This window comes from Sinocyclocheilus anshuiensis, unplaced genomic scaffold (assembly GCF_001515605.1).
Source record: "Sinocyclocheilus anshuiensis isolate Anshui unplaced genomic scaffold, SAMN03320099.WGS_v1.1 scaffold192, whole genome shotgun sequence".
Lineage (NCBI taxonomy): Eukaryota > Metazoa > Chordata > Actinopteri > Cypriniformes > Cyprinidae > Sinocyclocheilus > Sinocyclocheilus anshuiensis.
The window spans coordinates 183,758-208,209 of record NW_015554077.1 but is presented as its reverse complement, the minus strand read 5'-3'; the positions used below and the strand labels follow the sequence as shown (position 1 = coordinate 208,209).

The 24,452-nt window shown below is 36.3% G+C and overlaps 2 protein-coding genes across 2 annotated transcripts in view; both read left to right on the top strand.

The window, feature by feature from the left end:
* The window catches only part of LOC107669014 (ras-related protein Rap-1A-like), a 25,499-nt gene extending 20,336 nt beyond the window's left edge, over positions 1-5,163 (top strand). The window contains exons 6-8 of the mRNA XM_016461103.1: positions 940-1,083; positions 2,542-2,654; positions 4,133-5,163. Of these exons, the coding sequence (XP_016316589.1) occupies positions 940-1,083; positions 2,542-2,631 (234 nt within the window). The 3' untranslated portion in view covers positions 2,632-2,654; positions 4,133-5,163. The remainder of the gene's footprint in view (positions 1-939; positions 1,084-2,541; positions 2,655-4,132) is intronic.
* Positions 5,164-13,402: 8,239 nt separating this feature from the next.
* On the top strand, positions 13,403-23,340 carry LOC107669003 (dolichyl-diphosphooligosaccharide--protein glycosyltransferase subunit 2-like). The gene is made up of 13 exons (XM_016461093.1): positions 13,403-13,497; positions 14,171-14,358; positions 14,436-14,531; positions 15,590-15,717; positions 16,750-16,855; positions 17,332-17,423; positions 17,523-17,637; positions 18,641-18,835; positions 18,976-19,062; positions 19,860-19,955; positions 20,129-20,204; positions 20,777-20,906; positions 23,251-23,340. The coding sequence occupies exons 1-13, from the start codon at positions 13,485-13,487 to the stop codon at positions 23,300-23,302; spliced, it is 1,374 nt and encodes a 457-aa protein (XP_016316579.1). The 5' UTR covers positions 13,403-13,484; the 3' UTR covers positions 23,303-23,340.
* The last annotated feature ends 1,112 nt before the right edge of the window (positions 23,341-24,452 follow it).

The following is a 24,452-nucleotide window of genomic DNA, read 5'->3' as shown; positions in this document are numbered from 1 at the left end:
CAATAAAAATATTGGTATCGGTACTCGGTATCGGCAAGTACCAAAAATAAAAGTATCTGTATCGGGCGAGTACTGGAAAAAGTGGTATCGGTGCATCCCTATATATTATTATTATTATTATTATATGTAGCCTATGTTTTCGGTGCTTCCCTACTTACATCCCCTCCTTGTTTACAAATCCAAAGTAAGTCCATACATCCGATTTAAACGTGGACGGGGCTTTCCTGATAACTTTCCGCGATGCCGCCCTCTTTATTTTACTAACTTACTGCATGCTGAAGGTGACCCAGCTGACCTCACCAGAAAAATACTCAACACCACAATCTAGTGGGTTGTAAAGAAATTGATTTTATTATTCTACCAAATAGTATAATAAAAGATTGATACTTGGCGTCCGTGTATCGATACAGTATTGCCGCGGAAAATATCGCGATACTATGCTGTATCGATTTTTTCCCCCACCCCTAGTCGATTCTGGCACCCAACATCACAATAAGACGATATTTTAAGCTCCTTATGTAGCTGAATCTGCGCTGGTTTGAATTGGCCGCCTCCAGTTTTCCCTTTGTTTTGCCTCCAGTTAGCGCAGTGACGTAATTGTGACGTCGGCCCTAAAAGGGTCTATAATCAGAAAGCTCAGTTTTTCTGTTCTTTTTAGAGATTACCATAATAAGTGCTTACTGAGGTTTTATTTGTTGCTGGGATGATTGTGCACATTTAAATCATGTCTGACGTGGTTTGGTCACAGCTTCAGGTATAAAATTGAGAATAACCTTTGGCATCTTTCATCTTCACAGGTCTAATAAATTGTAAATGTTACAAAACTAGCCTACAATGCATTCATAAATGTTGCCTAAGCATTTAGTTTCCATGGTGAAATGGTAGATCCACATAATTACCTTTGTGTAACTTTCTTTTTCTCCTCCTCTCTGACTGTAGGTGCCAATGATCCTGGTGGGTAATAAATGTGATCTGGAGGACGAGAGGGTGGTGGGGAAAGAACAGGGGCAAAATCTGGCCCGGCAGTGGAACAACTGTGCCTTTCTAGAGTCCTCCGCCAAATCGAAGATCAACGTCCTTGATGTGAGCATGTAACATTTACTCGCTTGACATTTCCTCCATTCAGAACTAGGGGTGCTCCGATCAGGATTTTTGAGGCCGATCACAGAAAGCAGTATCTGCCGATATCAATCACCGATACCGATATTTTTAAAGCCTTCTTTTTATCATTTATACCTATTTATATTGATACTCCAATCAGGATTTTTAGACATTTATTCAGGGCCTGAATTTCATTTTTGAAAATGGGGGGAATTCCCCTCTTAGGTGTCTCTTGTGAGGGAAAGCAGCACAGACTGTGCTTTCAGACAGGAGTCCGCTACTGATCCGTGGCTTTTTATCACACACAACATATATCCATTATTTTAATTTCAAATCCAAACATTGTTACTGAAAATGCTTTTTCAGCATTGCAATTCTTTTTTTTCTTTTTTTTTTTTTTACACAGTACAGTAATACAATCTTTCACAGACGTTTAAACACAATAAATATAAGCAACACATTATTCAATGCTTTTTACTTTTGCATTTACTTCTAGATTTGTATATTAAGTTGCTCAAGCAAGTGGCAAAATATTTTAACTACTTTTCTTACGTTATACATTTTCGTGTCAATCCATGTTCATATTTACTGCAAACAATGCAATGTTACTTTAATTCAGCGCTTGCAGCGCAGCAAAAATAGACTCGTGCGCAAACGATCTCTGCACTGCTGCAGACGCACCGCTACTGGAACGCACTGCTGGACAGCAACCGTGTGCAGTGTGCACGCTTTAATCCGTTAACATGAGCGTGGAAAAAATACGCATCACGTATGCACCGCAAATGGAGTAATGTGAACCTGCCATTATGTGTGTGCGCTGCGAGTGTGCATGAGCGTACGGTCTCCAGGAGAGCTCGCGAGCGCTGAATGGTTAAACACTGGCAAGAATTAAAAAGAAATGCAATTTATAAACTTTAGTGACGATGTGACACTACCTCGATTGTGCAAGTGACAATTCCTGTGTCAACTGTGCAGCGTGCAGCTTGCTTATAGACAGACGCGATGTGTGGTGATTTGAAGCCATTTGCGTATTTTGAGAGAGAAAGAGAGAGAGAGCGCGCGCACGGTGTTTGTGAAATTACGTCTCTCACAAGGTTTTCAAATTACTTTATAAGTTATTTAATGAAGAAATATGAAGGTGAGTACCTCACCTTCAGCATTATAGCCTAATTTTTCACCTGCGCCGGACAGAGACTGAGACGGTGCCGCTGCATGTTGTGCCAAACCTCTCACGGCAGCGTCATCAGCTTGAGATCGTTTTTTTGAGATCGGCCTTTTTAGAGACCGCCGATCAATCATCCCAACGTGATTATCGGCCGATAGTGATCGGTAGCCGATCAATCGGAGCACCCCTATTCAGAACATATTCCATAGTTTCATGTTTATATTGAGTACTTTAAGAGTATCTGTTTTTTTTTTTTTTTTCTTCGCACATTGCAGATCTTCTATGACTTGGTCAGACAAATTAACAGGAAAACACCAGTGGAAAAGAAGAAAGCGAAAAAGAAATCAAATTGTATCCTCCTGTAGAGCCAGCAGCAGCTCAGAGCCAGGTCTGTCATTTTTTCACAGTTATATCAAAGCTTCTCCCAACTACATTACTTTTCATAGACTGATGTATTGCTCAGGCCAAATAATTTCCCAGTATTCAGAAATTGAGACTGTAAGATGGGGCTGCATGATGTTCAAGAAAAATGTGATATGTAATATTCAGTATGTGCTGCTACAAGTAAAAATCGATTAAAATTAAAACATTTAAATCTGGAAATTATATAACCAAAATACCACAGATGATTCGTACCAGATTTTTAAAGCCAAAACGGATCAACGGTCTTGATTGGCCGATGAGTTTTGTTTTATTTAAAAAAAAAATGTTTAAGCTTTTGTAATTAGCTCTGTCATAAATTGTTATATCTAAAGTCTCTTCTCATTGTCTGTAACTGAATTAATGTAAGTTTACTCATTGGTTAAACATTATTTATAAATATTTCTTATATTAGAATTATATTGAATTATTTGGTTTAAAGTAATTACATTCTCTCTCTTTTCATTTAGTTACTTTCATTTATGTTGTTGCTCATTTTATTCTGGGCATATCCCAGTTTATTTTTAATAAGGTTTGTATTATACTATACCTTTCAAACTTGCTATTATTATTTTACTTGCTGTCGATTGGGATTGAAGCCGATAATAGCAGCTGAAACCGATAGCACTTAGAAACGATAGAAACGATAGAATTTCCGGGGCAACTCCATGGTATCACACACTAAACGCGTCGTTTTGCACTTGCATGCCCAAGGTGGCAGTCCAAACAGTAAACGTAATCCAGCAAACGTTTGCTATAGGAATGAAAAAGTTTAAAGATTAGTTTTTAACAAAAATGGTGCAATTGGGAAAGTCAAAGTGTGAACTATGACATTTCTGTTTATGAAGCATAGACTTTATTCAGTCCTCAAAACCATGAGACGTAAATGTAGGTATACTAACACTTTATATTCGCTGTCTCTCACAGTGTGTGCAGATTGAACTCTTTTGCAAGTGCGCGCACACACACACACACGCCAGTTGCGTACCATGTTTAATCTTTGCTTTATTTACTGTAAGGCCTGTTTCATACCACACACAATATAACAGCATATTTATTGTGGTGCTCTGAAGGTTACAACATTCACCACTGCAAAAGTGGGTGCAAGTAGAGTTTCAGTGCTGTGCACTTTTTTGCTGCATGAACTCAGCTGATAAGGCATTATATGAGTGCAATATTTGCAGTATAGGTTTTTATTAATCAACATTCCAGAAAGGTGTTCAGCATTTTAGGTCTGATCACGTGAAGCCATGTATTTGCTTGTGCAATTTCTATAAAAATCTTCAGTAAGTTGGTTTACTTTTCCACTAGAGGGCAGCATTTGCTCAGTCTATAGCCGTTAGAATGGCTTCTGTGTTGTGCTGTGGCCTTGTGTTGTACTATGTGGTAAATGTGCTTCAATATGAGTGTTTGTTTTTATTAAATAGTTTTTTTATTTCCCTGCAGAATGCTGTAATGAAGAACTGTTAGCTTGTTTGGATCATGCCAGCATTCCCATCCTCAGTGAGTGATTCAATGGAACAGCTGACTGACTGACTCAAAGCAGCGCCGGAAATAGCAAACGAGAACAACTCTTATTTCCCCTTTATGTTGGCAGTAAAATTTGAGGAAAATCTCAATTTCCCAGAAGCGATTTCAGTAGAACTGAGAACATCTCACCATTTCCCGGACCTTCCGGACTTTTTACATCACTGACCATATCTGATGAAGAAATTAAACAAACCTCATATTAACATAATAGTGAAAATTAACCTCCATAAAAGTTACTCTACCAAATGAATCTTAGGGTATAATAACCTCAGGATTTTTTCATTTATCTTTCATTTCCCTTTACGCTGAAAATCTGGTGGCAATATTTAAAATCCTTCAACTTCCTCTAAAAAGCCATGGATACATCTGTTCAGAAACTTCAAGACCTGCACTGTCAAGAAGGAGAAAATCACTGAAATTTCACCACAAATGTGTTTTTAAAACACTTTCCCATAAACTCTTGAACTCTGTGCTTTTCAATGGCCTCATCGCCTGTTGAAGAAGCAGGACGAGAAATCAGAGTTAACAGTATTCATTTGCGCAATACCGCATGTTCAAGAACACGAAGGATGACGGTGTTTAATATCCAGTTATCAGCAGACAGCATGAGCATCTTTAAGTGTAGATGTTGTAAATGATGTCAAGTTCAGTTGTTTTCTCTCATAAGTTGTACTTCCATTTATGATACAATGTGTAAATGTCTATAAATGACAAACATGTATATAAATGTTTTGCTGACAACTATGGACGCGTTCATCAGAAAGTACTGCCCTCATTCCCAATGTGACATTATTTTGTATTCAGTCACTTGGCTTTCCTAGCTCATATATCATATTCTAATGCCATTCTGTTTCATAAGTAAACAGGCCTTTTATAGTGTAAAAAGTGGGGGAAGGAATGATCGATTTCTATGTCTATCGAGACGGAAATATATTGTACTAAACCAACTATTTCCTCTTGTGTTTTTTCTGTCAAAAGATCTGGCTTTTAAAGATTATTCAATTTTAGTACCTTTTCATTATTTCTGCCAGTTTGTATTTTACTGGTTTATCAAGATTAACAAGATTGTTTTATGTCTCTCCTGGTATGTTCTTAAAAAGCTAATTTCACAGATTGATGGAATAATGGTCTGTAAACCAAAGCTAATTTTTTTGAGCTTATTGAGATCCTCCAGGGAATTCATGTTACATTCATGGCAAAAGTAGAGCAGCTTGAACTGCTACTTTAGGACAATGGTAAATGAGGCAAAAACGTGAACCTAGCAATTCTACAATTTACATCAAGGAGTTAAGAACTGTGATTTTATGTACATTTTTATAAACAAACGGGACTGAATAATGTCAATATCAGTTTTCAACGTCAAGAATGATCAAATTGTGAAAAAATCAGCAGACAGATAAGATTAGCACAAATATAACCTCAGTATTAAAACTAATTAACATGCATTTTGTTTACATTCAGAAATGTCTTCGTTTCGACATTTTAACAATATTGTAATTACATGAATTACAGTATGCCAGCAAAACAACACTGCCAACATGCAAAGAATTCCTGAGTCTACAAAAGGTGTTTTTTATTTAATTTTTTTTAGATAAAGTATCCTGTATTTTGTGTTTCTTCATGAAGAAGGCCGCGGTCAACAGCACCAGAGATTAAACACAAATGTGATACATTACATTTCTTAAAATGTTAGTTTTGCCATTCATTTACCATTTTGTCATAACTTCAAAAGTGAAAACATACCAGTGTTAATTTGTAGGGTTTTGTTTGTTTTTTAGTTTTGTTTTTCGAAAAGTCGAGTTAATATTCATCAGGTCATGTTCATTAATTTTAGTCAAAATTTTAGTTTACAAGAAATGATAAAAAATTAAATAATATATTAACACACATATAATGTGTGTGTGTGCGTTAATATATTAATTAGACTGTGATGATTTACACTTAAAAATAAAGGTGCCTCACGATGCCATAAAAGAACCTTTTAACATCTAAAGAACCTTTCTGTTTCACAAAAGGTTCTTTGTGGCGAAAGAAGGCTCTTCAGATTACAAAAAGGTAAGAAAGAGATGGTTTTTTAAAGAACCTTTTGACTGAATGGTTCTTTGTGGAACCAAAAATGGTGGTTCTATGTCATCGCTTGAAGAACCTTTTGAAGCACCTTTATTTTTAAGTGTAGTGTTCCCTTAATTGTTTTGAGCAATATATATATATATATATAGAGAAAGAAAACAAACTTCGTCTGCATCTCGCATCTCAGCCAGGTTTAGCAGAGTTGGTGTTTCTGGACTGCAAGTGTAGACATCACCTGCCCGAGGGACCGAGCAGGGACTTTTGTCGCCCGAAGTCAGACGCTGTGTGCAGCTCCTGCATCAACCCTGGGGCAGATCTGCCCTCATACAGCTTTTTCCTTGCCTTGTTTTTTTGGACCTGCAGCACTGTAAGCTTTGGAAGCAAGAGCTGACGTCACTAAGCTACTACAAGCACTCTGCTTCAAAGCAGTAATGTGAATGAGTGGATGCAGCCTATTTGTACAGGGAGTGGTTAAACATGCAAATTACATTCGCCAATATTCATTGGCTATTTATTGTATTACTCAGAGTTTTCTAATGTGGGTTCAATTTCTGATGTATGATGCTTGTCAAAGTTTAAGTGTTACATCAAGTGTTAGGAATTACAACAAAAATTCTATTTATAACAAAAATATGAGTTGTCATGATTTTCGTTAGTATATATTTACTGAAACCATGACTATTGTATATATATATATATATATATATATTTTTTTTTTTTTTTTTTTTTATGAAGTAAATAACCCTTTCAAAAGTTTACAACCCCGTAACAATGAGAAATACATATATTTGTGATAGGGTTGTGGTTTTCGTCACAAAATGGTCACTACTCCTCATGTAGTGTAGGAGAGTAGACCCATATGCCAGCAATAAAATAAGTACATTGTCTATATTTATGGATTAAAATAAAATGTTGAAAAATAATTATTCTCCATCTTAATTTTATGTGACGGGGTAGAGTTGTTAAGCTTGACAGTACATTCCTTGACTATAATACGCCTCAAAAATATTAATAAAAAGTATGATACTACTAACCATTTTCTGCACCACTATTAAAGAGACCTGAATGATGTCATTTCTGGTAAATGATGCCACGTGTGGAGATTAAATTATTATGGGCATAGAATGGTTAGTGTGACGGGGTTGAGTTCAGACTGAGGGACATAACTTTAAAGTCTGTTTTTATAAAATATCTTGTGTTTTTTTTTTTAGAAAGGAACACAAATAAATGCTTACATTATTGTCAAAAATCATAGACATTATGTATATTTTGTTAATAATTTTCTAAGTGCAAACTCAGTGTCATGCCTCAGTGACATGACAAAATGCTTGGTTTAAGATAGACATAATAAATTATTTTATGCAATCAATCAATCAATCAATATTCATTATAATGGAATGGGCATGCCAAAGTGTTGTGAAAAGCTTTTAACAATTTTGGTGAACCACCACTTTAAAAACTCTGGGGGACTGAAATATTACTGAATGACCCATATATTTGATATAGAGTCAAATCTTTTTTATATAGATTATATTTGGTATAGATTTACCATTCTATATCATATATAATTTACTAATTTACAGTAAATTTACAAGTTTACTGTATAGTTATATAATTTCCTTTAATAATTTAATAAATTATATCATTTACCATAGATTTACCATTGCACTATTGAAAGTATTCTCACAAACTGCATCACAGTGTCAGTGGTGTAGTCTAGTTTTTTGTTGTGAGTATACTGTGATTTTCCCCTCCCAGCCTCATACTCACCCGTCCCAGAGCAACACCCCATAAGCACCACCACACTCACCAATGCACACAGTTGGACAATCAGAATGCTCTACATGTAACTGAGAGCATTCTGAAAGATTGCTTATGTGATATCAACATGTCAATTTATTATAAGCAACACAATACTTTAACAGCCAATGACATTTACAACTGGGGAGACTGAACTGATTTTCTACTGTTTAGTGTTACATGTTATATGAATATGGTCCCTGGAGCACAGGTTTTATCAGCTGGCAATTTTCAATGCACATTTAAGAGCGCCCATTTTTTTAAAATTCCCTAGCCTTACTTTCAGTAGTTCTCATCTTTCGCATCATCTGAAACAAGGAGATATAAACATTGTATTCAGTTTAACTCCTGTACACATACACAGTATCTACGTCATCTCTCCCCTTCTCCTGCATTCATTAATCACACTAACGTTACTGAAGTTATTATCTATGTTGGCTTCAGAAAGCCAACATACTGTTATAGCTACTATTTAAACTTCTTATTGATCTGAGACCAAGAATTTTCAAGAGTAGCCTACTGTATCTCCTCCTAGGGCTTTAATGCTGCAAGCACCAAACGCTAGAGACCCTGGACCTGATATAGTTTGTTGCTATATTTGTTTGCTTTTCTAACTGATCAGACTTACAGTTTTCTGATCAGAATCAGAATCAGCTTTATTACCAAGTATGTTTACACACAGAAGGAATTTGACTTGACGACAGGAGCTTTCAGTGTAGAAGAAAGTACAGACATAGTGCAGACATACATAGGAATAACACAGTATTGCATTGGCTGAGCAAAAATGCCCTCTCTGGAGGACAAGTGAAGTCCACTAGAGGGAGCCACAGAATAAGAAATCTTTCAACTCCCCTCATTTACTTTCGTTTTCAATCAGTTAAATTTACAAATCAATGCATACTTTTCCTTTATGCTGCCAAGTAATGCTAATATATTTGATCGTGACCAGGTCAGGTAATGACAGTTTACTGATCTGTCCCTGCTCCGATCGGGCCACTGCTGCGTCCTCAAAAAAGTTTGTTATTTGCATGTTTAAGCATTGCCAATTTAAAACATTCAAGCGATTCGTGTCATCTGCTGCAGCTGAAGAAGCAGCAGCTTCAGGGGCAGGCTCACGAAAACCCTAAAAGAGTGTAGTTTGAGTTTGCTTTCGTTTCATATCTCCTTTAGGGATTCACATTCAACGCTGCGCAAGAGTTGCGCAATAGCACTGGTCAGCAACAGAAACACGGCGGGATTTGTATGGACTTACATTTCTGCCACAATTCTGCGCGCGAAAGATCATGTTTTGAGCGCACAAAAGTGCATTTTGAACGCGCGCGATCTGAGTTTTGTGGAGAAAATGTTCGTTTCGCAAAGAAAAAAGTCTTTCGAGCGCACGGAAATCAATTTTGCATTTAAAACACGTTTTTGGATGTGTGCAGACCTTCTCTTTTGCGCGTGCAACGTTTCACTAGCTTGCTCACCTGATGCCCTCCTCAGTGCTCGCTAAATGCCAACAGCTCGCGTGCTCAACACAACCCAGCGTTACAATGTGCCATAATTCCAGCCAATCAGAGACCGAGGCTGCTAAATTCTGATTGGCTGCCTTGACAACCAATCACAACATTTCTTGCATTACCTCGACAGCAGAAGAGGAAAAATACAGTGCATGCATAATTATTACGCAAGTTGATATTCTGATCATATTTTTTTCCAAGCACATATTCTGACAATTTTCAAGCGACAGCTGAAAACTCATCTCTTTCGAAGCTACTTGACTACATCATCATCATTATAAAAAAAAAAATGTAAATAAAAAAAAAATAAATTCTCTCTCTTTATCGCTCGAAATACTTTCTTCTTTGCGAGACAAACATTTTCTCCACAACACTCAGTTCGCGCGCGTGCAAAACGCACTTTTGCGCGCTCAAAATGATCTTTCGCGCGCAGAATTTCGGCAGAAATGTAATTCCATAGTATTTTCAAAAAGTCGGTGCTTCGCAACACAGACGGGGTGAATTTATGAATGAACGTAAAGTTCGGTCACAAAACGATGTTGACCTCCTGATGCCAAATTTGCACTAAACATATGTTAAACATATGCTATTTACTTACCTCACTGTATAATCAGGGCCGCATTAATACTCACTGTATACAAATGTCTTTGACTTACTGCAGGGCCCCCCGTCACAATAATGATTAACAGGATTTTTATGCCCCCCGTCACAATAATGATATAATGTATCATAGGATTTTTATCCAATCAAAGTTTCATAATTCTTGTTACCAATTCCAATATCTCAAAATAAAAAAAAATAAAATAAAAAAAATACTAACCTATGTAAAAACAAACTTACTGAAGACAAGTAAACAGTCATGAATTACAATAGAACAAAGAAACTGACCTACAAACACTTAAAGCAGTGAATAAAAAATATATTGTATAAAATAAATAGACTAGAAATAGACTGAATAGTCTTCACTGTATAAATTCAATATACATTATTTTACAAAAGCGATTCGGTCAAGGACAGTGAGTGATTTTCTTTCTAATGTTTAATTTACATTATTGACACAAATGGCAAGAGCAGCTATATTAGGCTGCTTTGGAGGAATAGTTCATCCAAAAATTAAAGTTATATTGTTATTGTTCTAAACCTGAATGAGTTTCATTCTGCTGTTGTTTTACATTATTGACACAATAAAAACACTATTGGAGTCAAAATATCTTCTTTTATGTTGAGAAGAACAAAGAAATTCATACAGGTTCAGAACAACTTGAAACTGATGACAGTATTTTAATTTTTGGGTGAACTATAACTGTGTTGACGAGGTCGGAGACAGGCATTTTGACACATAACTATGTGTATTTGAACGTTTAAACACAAGGCGCGAAAAATAACTCTTAGTCAGGCGCTGTACGAGTAAGTGCGCTCCGCGCGTATCAGAAACCGTCTTAACGCGCGCATTTGCCAAAATGAATTCTGCCACTGCTTAACGTCCCTGAACAGTTAAATTAGTTTTTAAACCACAACACTTAAAATGTGTTTAAATGAAAAGCTTAAATCATGACGCGCAAAATTAATTTCTCAACCCATAAGCGAATATAGGCTACTAGCCCTGTAGAGTTTGTTCAAACACAAAAAGCACAATACATCTATCAAGTTAATAATCAAACTAACCTAAAATCTGTGGGTATGATGACGCTGTTTTTATCTGCTCCATATGCCCGGTCCATTTGCTGTTCCACAACTCCCACTCCATCATCAGCTTTAGTAAAATAAACTAGCTGTGGATTTTAGTGACTCACTCATGTTTTCCCCTCTCCCCTCATTTTATTTTTTAGAATAGTTGACATTTTTACTTATCGAAGATTGTTCTTTGCATGACCGTTTCTAGATTACAGCAGAATGAAGTGAAGAGAGGTGAATGCAGACATTAGGCGCAGCGATCACCTGATAGATAGGCTGCGTGCACAGTTCCCTCGAACCTAAAATATATAATAAATGCATTTGATTGGTAAAACAAATTCAAATGTGACGTTTTAATCTCTAATGGTAATGCATGGAATTTACGGAAAAACTCCACTAAATAATAGGGGGCGTGGTGGTTTTTTTGCTATCGGCGCTACCGATGTCCGTCAGTCTACTCCACAGCCAATCACGGGCCCCCTCCTAGCTCGGGCCCCGGGGCTTCAGCCCCGCCTAGCCCAATGGTTAATGCGGCCGTGTGTATAATGCACCTTCTGTTTATACTTCCTTTGCACCTTATGTTGTATTTACAGTCATTTGCATTGAGCTGGTCTCTGCCCTTACCTCATAACTTACACTATATGTCATAAAGCTTAATGTGCTGTATTTACCATCATATTTGTGTACCGTTACACCCCTATATACACATATTTTATCTATCTGTCTGTCTATCTATCTATCTATCTATCTGTCTGTCTGTCTGTCTTTCTGTCTGTCTGTCCGTCCGTCCGTCCGTCCATCAATCCATCCATCCGTCCATCCGTCCGTCCGTCCGTCCGTCCGTCCGTCCATCCATCCATCCATCCGTCTATCTATCTATCTGTTCGTCTATCCATCTACCTATCTATCTATCTGTCTGTCCGTCTATCCATCTATCTATCTATCTGTTCGTCTATCCATCCATCTATCTATCTACCTATCTATCTACCTATCTACCTGTCTGTCCGTCTATCTATCTATCTATCTATCTATCTATCTATCTATCTATCTATCTATCCGTCCGTCCGTCCGTCCGTCCGTCCGTCCCTAATCTTCCTTCCTTCCTTCTTTCCAAGCTCCACTATTCCAATCTTGATCCTTCAGAAATCATTCTAATGTGTTGATTGCTGCTCAAGGAATGTTTCTTATTATTACCAATGTTTAATGAAAGTGTAAACTGTGATACAGTGTCTGCTTTAAGGATTCACAGATGAACAAAAGGTTTGAAGAACAGCATTGATTTGAAATAGAAATCTTTTGTAATTTTGTAATCTATTAGTTTAGAGAATGTTAAGATTGTTTCGAAAAATGTGCCAAAGCAATTGAGAAAAACTGTAATTCATCCTTGTGGAATACAAGTTTTAGATGATTTATTAATAAAGACTATAATGATTACATATTTTAATGCTAAATCATTGCTATAATGCTAATTCATTCATGCATTTTCAGCTGTGGCCAAATATGCGAATACTTTTTGGGGCCACTGTATAAAAAGACCCTTTTCTGTCAAAATACTTATAAATGTATTTGTCGCCACCTAAAGACGTAATGATGAAACTTAATTATGAAAAGGGTCAGTGAACAAATCTCGTTGGTGAACGAAATGAAAAGATCAGATCAAAATCCTCACTAGTAATTACAATTTATATCACTTTTCATGTGGGGTTATCCTGTATTTGATTGGTTGAAATGAGAAACGAGGATTGGAAGCGGCCCAATCACAAACAGACACATAGCACAACACACACCTTCCGTCTTTTACCGCGCACGAGCATTTTTATTTCTCATACAAACAGATTGTACTCTGTACGTGGTCATTTATGAAAGGTTTTAATTTTATTGTACACTATTATAAAAATGTAATATGTAGTTTGGAAGTCCACGTTTCTCTCATGTTTCATTAATTTTTTCACGACTTGGCTCACACCACATGAGGTCCGTAGGGGTAATTTGTCCCTCAATGTAATGTCCATTTCATACATTTTACATATTTACGAACGCTTCATTTATCAAATACATGATTTATCTTTTCCATATAATGTATATCATTGGGGTATTCATTTTAAATGTTTGATATCTATTATTAGATCAAATGAACGCACATGTCCCCCTACATTGGTGAAATAAGTTTCATCCGCATGACCCGGAAGTTCTCTTTGCTTTTGGTGACGGTGCGTTAGGCGACAATGGCTCATCTCTGTAAGTAATATTTCTGCATGTTTTTATGCTTTTGTTGAAGATTTATGTTCATTAAATCAGTGTAAGAGGGAACAGCGATGCGTCGCTGACATGTTTAGGCTGATTTTGTGAATGCAGTTTGTCACATTTTGTCCAAACAGTTGTTCTTGCAGCCAGTCAATCAGTACCTTCATTTATTCTGATATGAGTAACTATGATATTAGATGTTTTTAGTAGTATTGTGCGTAGTATTTATCCAGTGTCAGGTGAACATTTATAGTGCATTTTATAGTTTCGTTGAGTCATATTATATTAGCAGTATGTTATAGCTTCTGTATTTGACAGCTTTTGCAAAGAACGTGTAAATTCTAGCGTTTAAATTACAGCTTTTACAGCTGAGAATTTGTAATATTGTGATTTTAGGCCTGGAAAAGACCTGGACATTTCTGTCGTGAATATACGTTTTGTAAGTTAAGCTCAGCTGTAAAATATTTAATCAGCTAGATATTGCTCTTTGTAAGTCTATAAAATGACTAAAAAAAGTTGTGCTTCCGGACATCCAATCTTCGGTATTTCCAATTGATTTCAACATCCTCAAAATGCATATTATGCTTTTCCAGGAGGCAAATGCTTCCTTTAAGTGCAGTTACCTTGAGATACTTATGTGTCATCGTATGAACTGTATTCTTTTAAGGTTTGTTTAGCCTGTTGGTCCTGTCCCTGGTTCTTGAGACCCAGGCCCTGAACCCAACCCACCATCTGACCATCACTGATGTGGCCAGACTTCAGGCTGTATTGAGCCAACCCTTCACTGACCTCAAGTCTGCTTACTACTCTGTTGTTGGACTTAGCAAGTTGGGAATCTTTGTTGCGGATGCAGATGTAAGAAAAAAGCTTTTTAAACAATTAATATTAGTCTTTACCATTGTGTCTAATTTTGTCTTATCTGTCTACCTCAGGAGACATGCAGGTTTATCAAGTCAAACCTGGATCCCTCTAGCGTGGAGTCACTCTTTTATGCGGCAGAAGCCAGCCAGGCTCTGTCTGGATGTGAGGTAAAATACTTCTTCACTCTCCTTTTTGTCTTGATCACTGGTTGCATGTCAGTCGGGTCTGATTGAGATGCACTGACTGTTCATCACAAGTTGAATTGGTCTCATCTGATATAGGGTTCTTTGTATGCCTTACTGTTTAGAAGCATTCATACCTCAAGTTAAAGTTTTTTTGGGGCAGAGTCAAAAAAATCAAATTTTTTAAGACTGCTAATTTGTTTTTTCATGCCTCCATAAGCATAATTACTACAAAATGAATACTGAGTCGAGTCACCTTTATTTCTATAGCGCACTATGCAACATAGATTGTTTTAAAGGAGCTTCACAGTAATAAGACGAAAAATAGCAGAATCAATTATGGAAACTCAGTTATGGAGACTCTGTTATTTAGATCAAGTCAGTTCAGTGTTGGTTCAGTTCAGTAGTGTAAAATGTATTTAACCAATTTTGAAATAAGTTCAGTATTAAGCAGCTCTACAGAAGACAATAGTTAATTATTTCATCTTAATTCAATTCATCTGGTCTGGATACAGGCTGGATCCAACTATGGTAACCTCGGGATAAGAATGAGACGGAGACTAATATTAGGTAGATGCCATTCCTCTTTTAATGTAACAAGTACACTGGGTGTTATGAGAAGTGTACCCCATTCCAGTTGTCCTAATTAATGCAGGCTAACAATCCTTTCATGGATTTGAATTATAGAAATGTGAAAGTATGTTATGTGTATTCTAGGCTAAAGAGATGGATCTTTAATTTGTGTTTAAGCTTACAGAGGTGTGTCTGCCTCCTGAACAGTGCTAGGTAGACTGTTTCAAAGTTTGGGTGCTAAATAGGAAACGGATCTACCACCTACAGTCAGTTGTGATATTTTAGGAATTTTGTGACTGCAAGAAGCGTGAAGGATTATAATGTGAAAGAAACTGAGAAGCTAAACTATTCAGGGATTTCTAAGTAATCAGCAAAATTGTAAAATGTATACAATGCTTACAGTTTTTCTCAATTGCTTTGGCACATTTTTCGATTAAGAGACCTGAAATAATCTGTGATGTCTGTGTTTGTTACTGCAGCTTCAGGTGACGGATGTCCTTTGCCAGCCCCTCAGTTCAGCAAGTGTGCTGGCGGAGTCGGCCAGTGCTGTGTCCTCAAAATCTGCCGTGCTAAGCCAGGCACCCTTCACCCTCAGAGAGTATGTGCATTGCAGATGACAACTTTCAAATAATGATTAATGCCATACAAATTTTGAAACTGCAGAAGAAAAAAAACAAAACATGCTACTAAACATACTTCCTTTAAAAAGTTAGTTAGTTCACCCAAACATGAAAATTCTGGTTTCTACTCATCCTCATGCCTTTCCAAACTCCTTAAGATTTTTATTCATCCTCGGAACACAAATGAACATTTTTTTTTTAATATTCTCTCTTAATTTTTGACCATCCATTAAATACACAATCGGTTTTCAAGCTTCAAAAAGTACATAAAGACATTGTAAAAGTAATCTGTATGAATCAGGTGGTTTGATCTAATTCACACAATCACTTGATATGATGAACATATTTAATTTAGGCTTTTATTCATATATAAACATTAATCATCACACATACATAAAGCACATTAAATATGTTTAATGACAGTTCAAATGTGCGTGCTTGACCTGCAAGAACGAATTAGTTTTATTCTTGCGTGTCAATTATGTATGTTTGGGCTTCGAGTTTATCTATAATACATTTAAAATTAGTGCTGTCAAATGATTAAATCGCGATTAATCGCATCCAAAATAAACAAAATTGTTTACATAAGATATGAGTGTGTACTGTGTATATTTATTATGTATATATAAATACAAACACATACATGTATATATTTAAGAAACATATGCTATGTTTATATATTAAACATATTTATATATAATTTAAAATATAATAATATAAATATATAAATCAAAATATATGCTGTGTGTGTGTATGTATATATATATTCATAATAAATAAACAGTACACATACATATAGTATGTAAACAAAAACTTTTATTTTGGATGCGATTAATCGTTTGGCAGCACTAATTTAAACTATCCGTTTATGTAATGTGCACAGTGCTTGAATATTTTATTTTGTAATAGAGTTCCAGACTCTGGATAAGTAACGTAATATGCCTGAAACACAGTGATAATTTCATTTGGAAATATTTCCTTTGTTTAAAAGACTGTCCTTTGTTTCACAGTGGGGTTTTTGAGCTGAATTTCATGGCCAGCCAACCAGCGAGTGGCTACTATCAGTTCTCTGTTGCCATTGCTGGTGACAGCCGATTTGTTGCCAACCATGTTGAGGTACTTTACTGAATCTTTGAAATGTGCTAGAAAAATCAAAAGTTTAGTTTGTATCTGTTTATCTTATTGTATATGTCGTGCCTTGTCGTGACCTCAATGAGTTGACCTCAGCGTTTAACTCTTAATTGTTGCAATGAACTTTGATTCATTTCCTCATTCACTCAACGTTCACGTTTAATTGGTCTAGAGTGCGTTCATTCACATTGTAGCTATGTAAAGAATAATTGCTCTGACTGTTCAGTGTACAATTATAAGGTCAAAAGCATGTCACATTTGCTGTGGAGATTTTCTGAAGTCATTGGCCTCTTTCACTGAACAAATTACAAAAAAGGCACAATTATTGTAATTGCTGTAGTTTTTTCTTTCTTCCAGCATATTGACACTTACGAGTGTCCATTTTAATGGATTGAAATAATTTCTTATAGTGATGTCATTTTAAAGCCTTAGATCGAAACTTGTTTGATTTGCTTTCTCAGCTCAAAGTAAAGGTCTCTACCCGAGTTGCCATCAACAACATGGATTTGTCTGTCGTGGACAAGGACCAGAGTACTGGCCCCAAAACCACCAGGTAAGATCTAGAACCACCAGCTTCTATCAAGCTCTATTTGATTCATTTTCTTTTTATTGTATAATTAAGCCAGCGTATGTGTTGAACACTGTTTTTCAGAGTGGAATATCCAACTAAAGCCAAAGCATCTTTTATGGCAGACGGCCATCAAAACTTTGCCGTGACGTTCCAGTTAGTTGATGAGACCACGGGAGTGGAACTCACCCCTCACCAGGTGATTATCCCATCCAAAATGGTTTTCTTTTATGCATAAAGCATGACAAGTGAATAAATTCTGCCCTCATTGTATAGTCCTATGTTTTTGTCTTCATTAGTGGGACAAGCCTTTTTGTGAGGTTTTGATCTTCAAAGGGGACATCGGATGCAAAATTCGCTTTTACATGGTGTTTGCATATAAATGTGTTTTAGCAGTGTGCAGACACAAGCACCATACAAGGATAAAAATCCATTAGTTTTTGTTTTTTTTTAAATCCCCAAAGAAACCTTAACAGTCTCGATTATTTCTGAACAGTATGATGTCATACTGCTCAGGCCCTGCCCACGATCGCTGACGGATTTTCCTGCCATTTTCTCCGCGCTCGAACAGCTGTAGCGACTTGACTCGTAAGCAAATGCAGGTGTTTTGTAATTAAATGTAAAAGTGTCCGGTTTCATACATAAAGTGAGCAGCCGCTGCTGTGACGCTGTTCAAACACTTCCATTGTGAATATTCTCGCAGTGACGATGAAGTTACGCTGACGCGAAGCTCAAGTTTGCGGTGTGAAACAGGTGTAAATAAGGGGTAAGTGTCTTCATTTTCTCCCGACATCAGAGCCTCTGAGGACAGTTTTGTTTTTGATGGTAACGCGCAACCAAATACACAATAAAACGGAAGAGATGGGTGGGGTGAGCAGTAGCTCATTATCATTTAAAGAGACATGCACCGAAACGGGTCGCTGTGAACGGAGCTGCTTATGATAAGGTAAAAAGGGTGTTGTTTTACACAACCATTGAGAAATTTTAACCAAGGTATGTTGCAGACATTTCATGAAGACCCTAAAGATTCATACCAGCTTGTTGAAAATGGGCATCCGATGTCACCTTTAAAACCTTGGATAGGGATGTGTGATTACGTCCATGTCATCAAAATCTCACTCCAAGCAAGCAAAGTTGGCAACCCTATTTAAATGCACTGTTCAAAAACATTTGAATGAACTGATTGAAGTCATTGCTTTCAGACCTTTGTGAGGTTACACAACCAGAAGACAGGTCAGGAGGTCGTGTTTGTGGCTGAACCTGACAGTAAGAATTTGTATAAGTTTGAGCTGGACACAGCTGAGAGAAAGACAGAGTTTGACTCCATCTCTGGCACCTATGCTCTTTACCTGATGGTGGGAGACGCTACGCTGGAGAACCCCATTTTGTGGAACGTGGTAAGGCAGTTATTTTCATTGGAGAACTCTGGGATCTTGAAATAGACTTTTGCAAGTGCTGTGTTGTTGTTTTTCTGACATGTTTGGAAATGTTGAATTGTCATTGTTTAGTCTTAATTTAGACTTAATTTTTCTCAAAGGCTGACGTTGTGCTGAAGTTCTTAGAAGAAGAGGTACCTGGAACAATTCAGGCTAAAACTTTGTATGTGCCCAAACCAGAAATCCAGGTAAGCGCTCCAGTGGTACTCAGGGACGACAGGATATTCTGAGGAAAATGCCACATTTCTGGACAGATAACATGAATGTTATTATTAATAAAAGCTTAATATTCATTTATATATACATCTGGAATTTGATATCTTGTTTAAACACAAAAATCAACATTTTAGGATTAAAAATAAATAAAACAAAGCATGAAATAATAAAAAAATATATTTCCAATTCTGCAGTTTTTCACAAGTCAAACAAGCAAGTTTGCAACATTGACTGTGTGGACTTTGTATAAAAGGACAGATTTTCCTCCTTCCACTGAAGCATTAGATGCTATTCAGATTATTGTATCATGGTGGATAGCGTGGGTCATCAGGTTTTGTTTGTAAACTTAAATGCTGCTTCATTAAAGAAAAGGGGGGAACATACTAAATTAAGAGAAATTATAGGATCCATGTACATATTAAAAATTACTTTTAACATTTTTGTGTTAATAACATAATTAGTAATTACACATTTTGTTAAACTAGAACAGTGCAGTTATTGCGGTTTATGTATTGCTATTTTTATTTATTCATTTTTTACTCTTTTTCAACTTTTCAACTCTTTCTTAAACTTATACTGTTTCCTTTCTTTAATTGATTGTTTGGTTGAAATTATGGTTCCTTATTCATAAATATCAAGATGTATATCGAAAGGCTAAAAATATCCATATCAAAATATGCCCAGTCCTATCTGTTACCTCATTTCTGTATTATTTTAATTAATTAATTAATTAAAATTTTTTGTTTCATTTATAAAATTGTTTCTACAGCATCTTTTCAGAGAGCCAGAGAAGAAGCCACCCACAGTTGTGTCCAATACATTTACTGCCTTGGTCCTCTCTCCATTTCTGCTCCTGCTCATACTGGTAATGGTCTTCTGACACATTATTATGGGTGCATGTAAAAACTGACATGGGAATAGATTAAACTATATAAATTAATGTGATTTCTGTTGCTTTATTCAAAAATAATGTATATTCGATCTATCATTCTGTCATTCACTCTGTCATGCTTATGTTTCTCCCTCTTGCCTGTACAGTGGTTTAAACTTGGAGCCAATATCTCAAACTTCACACTGTCACCCAGCACTATTCTCTTCCACATAGGCCATGCCGGTAAGACTGACTTTTATTACACAGTAGTATTTCAGCGTGATCAATAGAGTTAATAGAGTGCAACAATAGGGTTCAGAAAGTAAGAATCTCATTTTCTTCACAGAGAAATTGATTTTTTTTTTTTACAATGAAATATAAATCACTTGTTGTCAATGTTTTTTTTTTTTCCTTTAGAACTTAAATTTTACATTGGAAATGAAGTCAAGATCCAGCACAGTACAAAAAGAATGTCCTCAGAATGAAATGGGCTATGAATTTATTAAATAACTAATTAATTTAATAGTTTTTTGGTGAAGTTTATCATAACCAGATTTGCACATTGAACTTCCAAATGAATGTACAATCGAATAGAAAATGTTTTAAATAATACTTGTTTGATGGAATATTTAACTTAAATTGAGATAAGCAGAAAGAGTTATCCATGTATGGAATTGAGCAAAGTAACTGCACGATTATGTTTGCCTTGTTTTTTCACCTTTCACTGCTTTTAAAACAGACCTGCATCCAATTTAACTTCTATAATGTGACATGCTTCTGAGAGAAATAGTTTTTTTTATTCTCTTCTCTTGCAGCTACGTTGGGTCTAATGTACGTGTACTGGACTCACTTGAACATGTTCCAGACTCTGAAGTATTTGGCTATCATAGGCAGCCTCACATTCCTGGCTGGGAACCGCATGCTAGCACAAAAAGCTGTGAAAAGGTACAGTAACTGTTTTAAACCGATATTGCCTCTATTGTCCTTTGCAAGCACCCGAATGGAAAGCATTTTTAGACTGTCCAAATCACTCACTTTACCTTATTTAATGCACTATGTGCCTTTTATTCACTATATAGAAAACAAAGTGATTGATTTCCGCTGCAGTTATAGCACCTTTTTTATTGTGTAGGGGGCGGGACGCTTCAGATTCTAAAGAGCATTTGATTGGAAAGAGAAAATCTGATGAGAAGATAAAATGTAGAATGATGTCATCAAAATTATTTATCCATTGAGGCAGTAGAGAGACACTATAAATTTTGAATGCATGTAACATCTAAATGCAAAAATGTTGCCATTGTTTTTGAGCACACTAGCTATAACCTTAACACTAACCTATTCAGATATAAACAGCATTTAGTCTCACACAGTGAAACTTTGCTGGCGAAAAAGGTGCAATGTTAAGTGTATGTAAACATAGCATGTAGTAACATTTTTTAGTGAAAATGCAAATGAACCAGTGTTAGCATCATGAAGTTTGTCTTATGCACAGTCTTGAAGGCCAACCTTCATGGTCATTCAAACCACTGTGATATGTTGCTTAATTTTATATCGCCATCAAAATTATGTATAGATAGTGAATATTTGGTATATCTTTCAGTCTTATTTCTGACGTGGTAAAAAGGCAGCTTTGAATTGCACTATTTGACAAAATAGAGGCTTGGGTTTTATCTCTGTCCCCTTTATGTCTTCACTCTGAACCTTCTGCTGAACTTGTGGGTGTGTTGCCATCTCTGTAGTGCGTGCTTGGTTTACTCCGAAGTGGTTTCCTCTTCATTTTCTGTCTTTTGGGACTAGATTAATTTCACAGATTTAGAATGTGCCTTCCTGAGGATGCCCTGCTAATTAACAGCCTTTTGTGGAAGATTACTTACCCAATTAATCTGTAGTGCCTTTAAAAAGACCTTAGAGAGAACATAAGTGTCCATTCAGTGTTTAGTTTTAACCTGAAATGTTTTTTTTTTCCTAGGCCCAATTCTGTACAGATAAATTCCTTTAATGCATTTAAAGGGATAGTTCACCTGAAAATGTGATGTTTATCTGCTTACCCCCAGGGCATCCAAGATGTAGGTGACTTTGTTTCTTCAGTAGAACACATATGATGATTTTTAACTCCAGCCGTTGCAGTCTATCAGTCGTATAATGCATGGCAATGGTAACAAAATCTATGAGAGTAAAAAAAAACCATGCACAGCCAAATCCAAATTAAACCCTGCGGCTCTTGACGACACATTGATGTCCTAAGACACGAAACGATCGGTTTGTGCGAGAAAACGAACAGTATTTATATAATTTTTTACCTCTAATACACCACTATGTCCAACTGCCTTGAGCACATGCACGGCATCTGGTGCGTGAGGTGTGTACGCGCTCTGGCTCTTTTTTTACTCTCATAGATTTTGTTACCATTGCCATGCATTATACGACTGATAGACTGCAACGGTTGGTGTTAAAAATCATCATTTGTGTTCTACTGAAGAAACAAAGTCACCTACATCTTGGATGCCCTGGGGGTAAGCAGATAAACATCACATTTTCATTTTTGGGTGAACTATGCCTTTAATGCAAGGCTTTGACTTCCACTTGTCTTGAGTTACATCTCTTTTTCCAAAGGGACATTTGTACATAAAGCAAGCAACAGCGAAGTGACCTAAAATCATTATCTATGAGAGTTGGTGATGTGACAGATGAGAAAAGTTTCGATGGAGCTCATCCATCTACCATGAGATACTGTTGTCATGTTTAAACATCTTTTTTACTGCCAATACATGTCATTAGTTGGCAGATTTTCAAAAGATATAGCCTATTACACAGCCCACCAATAATATTGGGGCATCTAGTAGTAGAAACACATACTAGCAGCCAACAATACAGCAGCCTTTTGACTGCCAGGCCAAGCTGAATGGAGCATTTAGGGACATTCACACCACTATAGTAACTATAACATTTTTAATAATCACTCTTACTCTATAAGAATAGGCAAGTCCACACCATAGGTATAACAAAAATGAAGAACAATATTATTGGAATCTCATTAAGAACTGTTTTTTTTTTCAGCTGATAAACAATAAAAACAATCCAATGAGAATTCAACTGACTTTAAAGTATGCATTTAAATATGAAGTGGGCATAAATAATAAAGTGGGCATAAATAACGTTATTGTCCGTTGGTGTGGACTCTATAACTTTATAGTTATCGTTCTTGGTGTGAAAACACTTTGTCTCGGTGTTTGTTTCTTTAACCCTTCTGCGTTTTTCCATTCCCTCTCTTTCTTTACCCTTCCTTTAGGATTGCTGCAGAACAAAGTAGTAGGTTGGCAAAATATAGGAGTCTGCGATAAATGCCTGAATGTTTTGCAAAAAGAAAGGCCAGCCTTCAGGCTGAAGTAAGGCTTGCTGTTGCCACCTGTGCATCCCATAATATGGCATCAACATTTCCATGACAACACCTACTGCATGGCTATGTTGGTGTGTTTGCTGAGTGAAGCTCACAACTTCCTTTGAAACAATGCCATTTGTGACTGTCAAGCCATATTTTTCATGTCATGCTTTTTATTGATCAGAGTGTTGTGATCACTTGTTTTTGTTGGCTTGTGTTTCACTTCATTAGTGTGTTCAGTGACAGACCGCTCGGAACTACAGTTTATGTGATAAATTGCTTGTCATTTCTCAGTTGGGAAGTTGCCTGATTAAAGTTCTATATGAACAACTACTCTAAATTCCAAGCATTCACTAAACTCTTATTTTCAGTGCAAATGTGTTTCTATACAAATAAGGGGCATCATAGGGCTTCACTTGGTTCACAAATAGCAGCGCTATTTGCCTGGCACAATGAATATTTGCAGCGTTAATATAAATACAAACGTATTTACAGAACAACCTGTAAAAAAAAAAAAGAAATCCTAAATACAGCGGCTAGGCTACACTGCTACTAAAATCAGTTTTGTAACACAGGTGGTAAAGAAGAATAAAAGTTCATCACAAGTAGCCTTTCCACAAGCTGAGGAAAATTCTAATATATAGTAGGTGCATGGTATCATACAGACTAAAATAACCAATATACAGATCTAACAAAAACTACCAATAAACAATGATTTAAATAAAATGTGAAGTGTCACAGGGAATTCTGGGAATGTCAGTGTATGGTTTGTCAGTATTTAAATTGCACATTTAACAGTATTTTACTATAAAATAACATGAAATGACAAGATCAAGAATAGACTAAATCTATGACAGTTTTTTTTTTCTGTATATGGTAAAGGAACCTACCATTAACCAGTTAATAGGTGTTTACTGTAGCATTTTTACAGTCAAATTTACAATATTTTTTAGGGTGCAGATTGTTGTAGTCTGCTGCATCCTTCTTAACCTAGTACTCATAACTGGCCTGCTAAAGAGGAATTGCTCTGTGCAAATGGTGTCTGATGTTTGCCCCAGTACCTAATTTGCATGTGTTTTTGAATCATGCCGAAGCACTGCAGACATGATTCA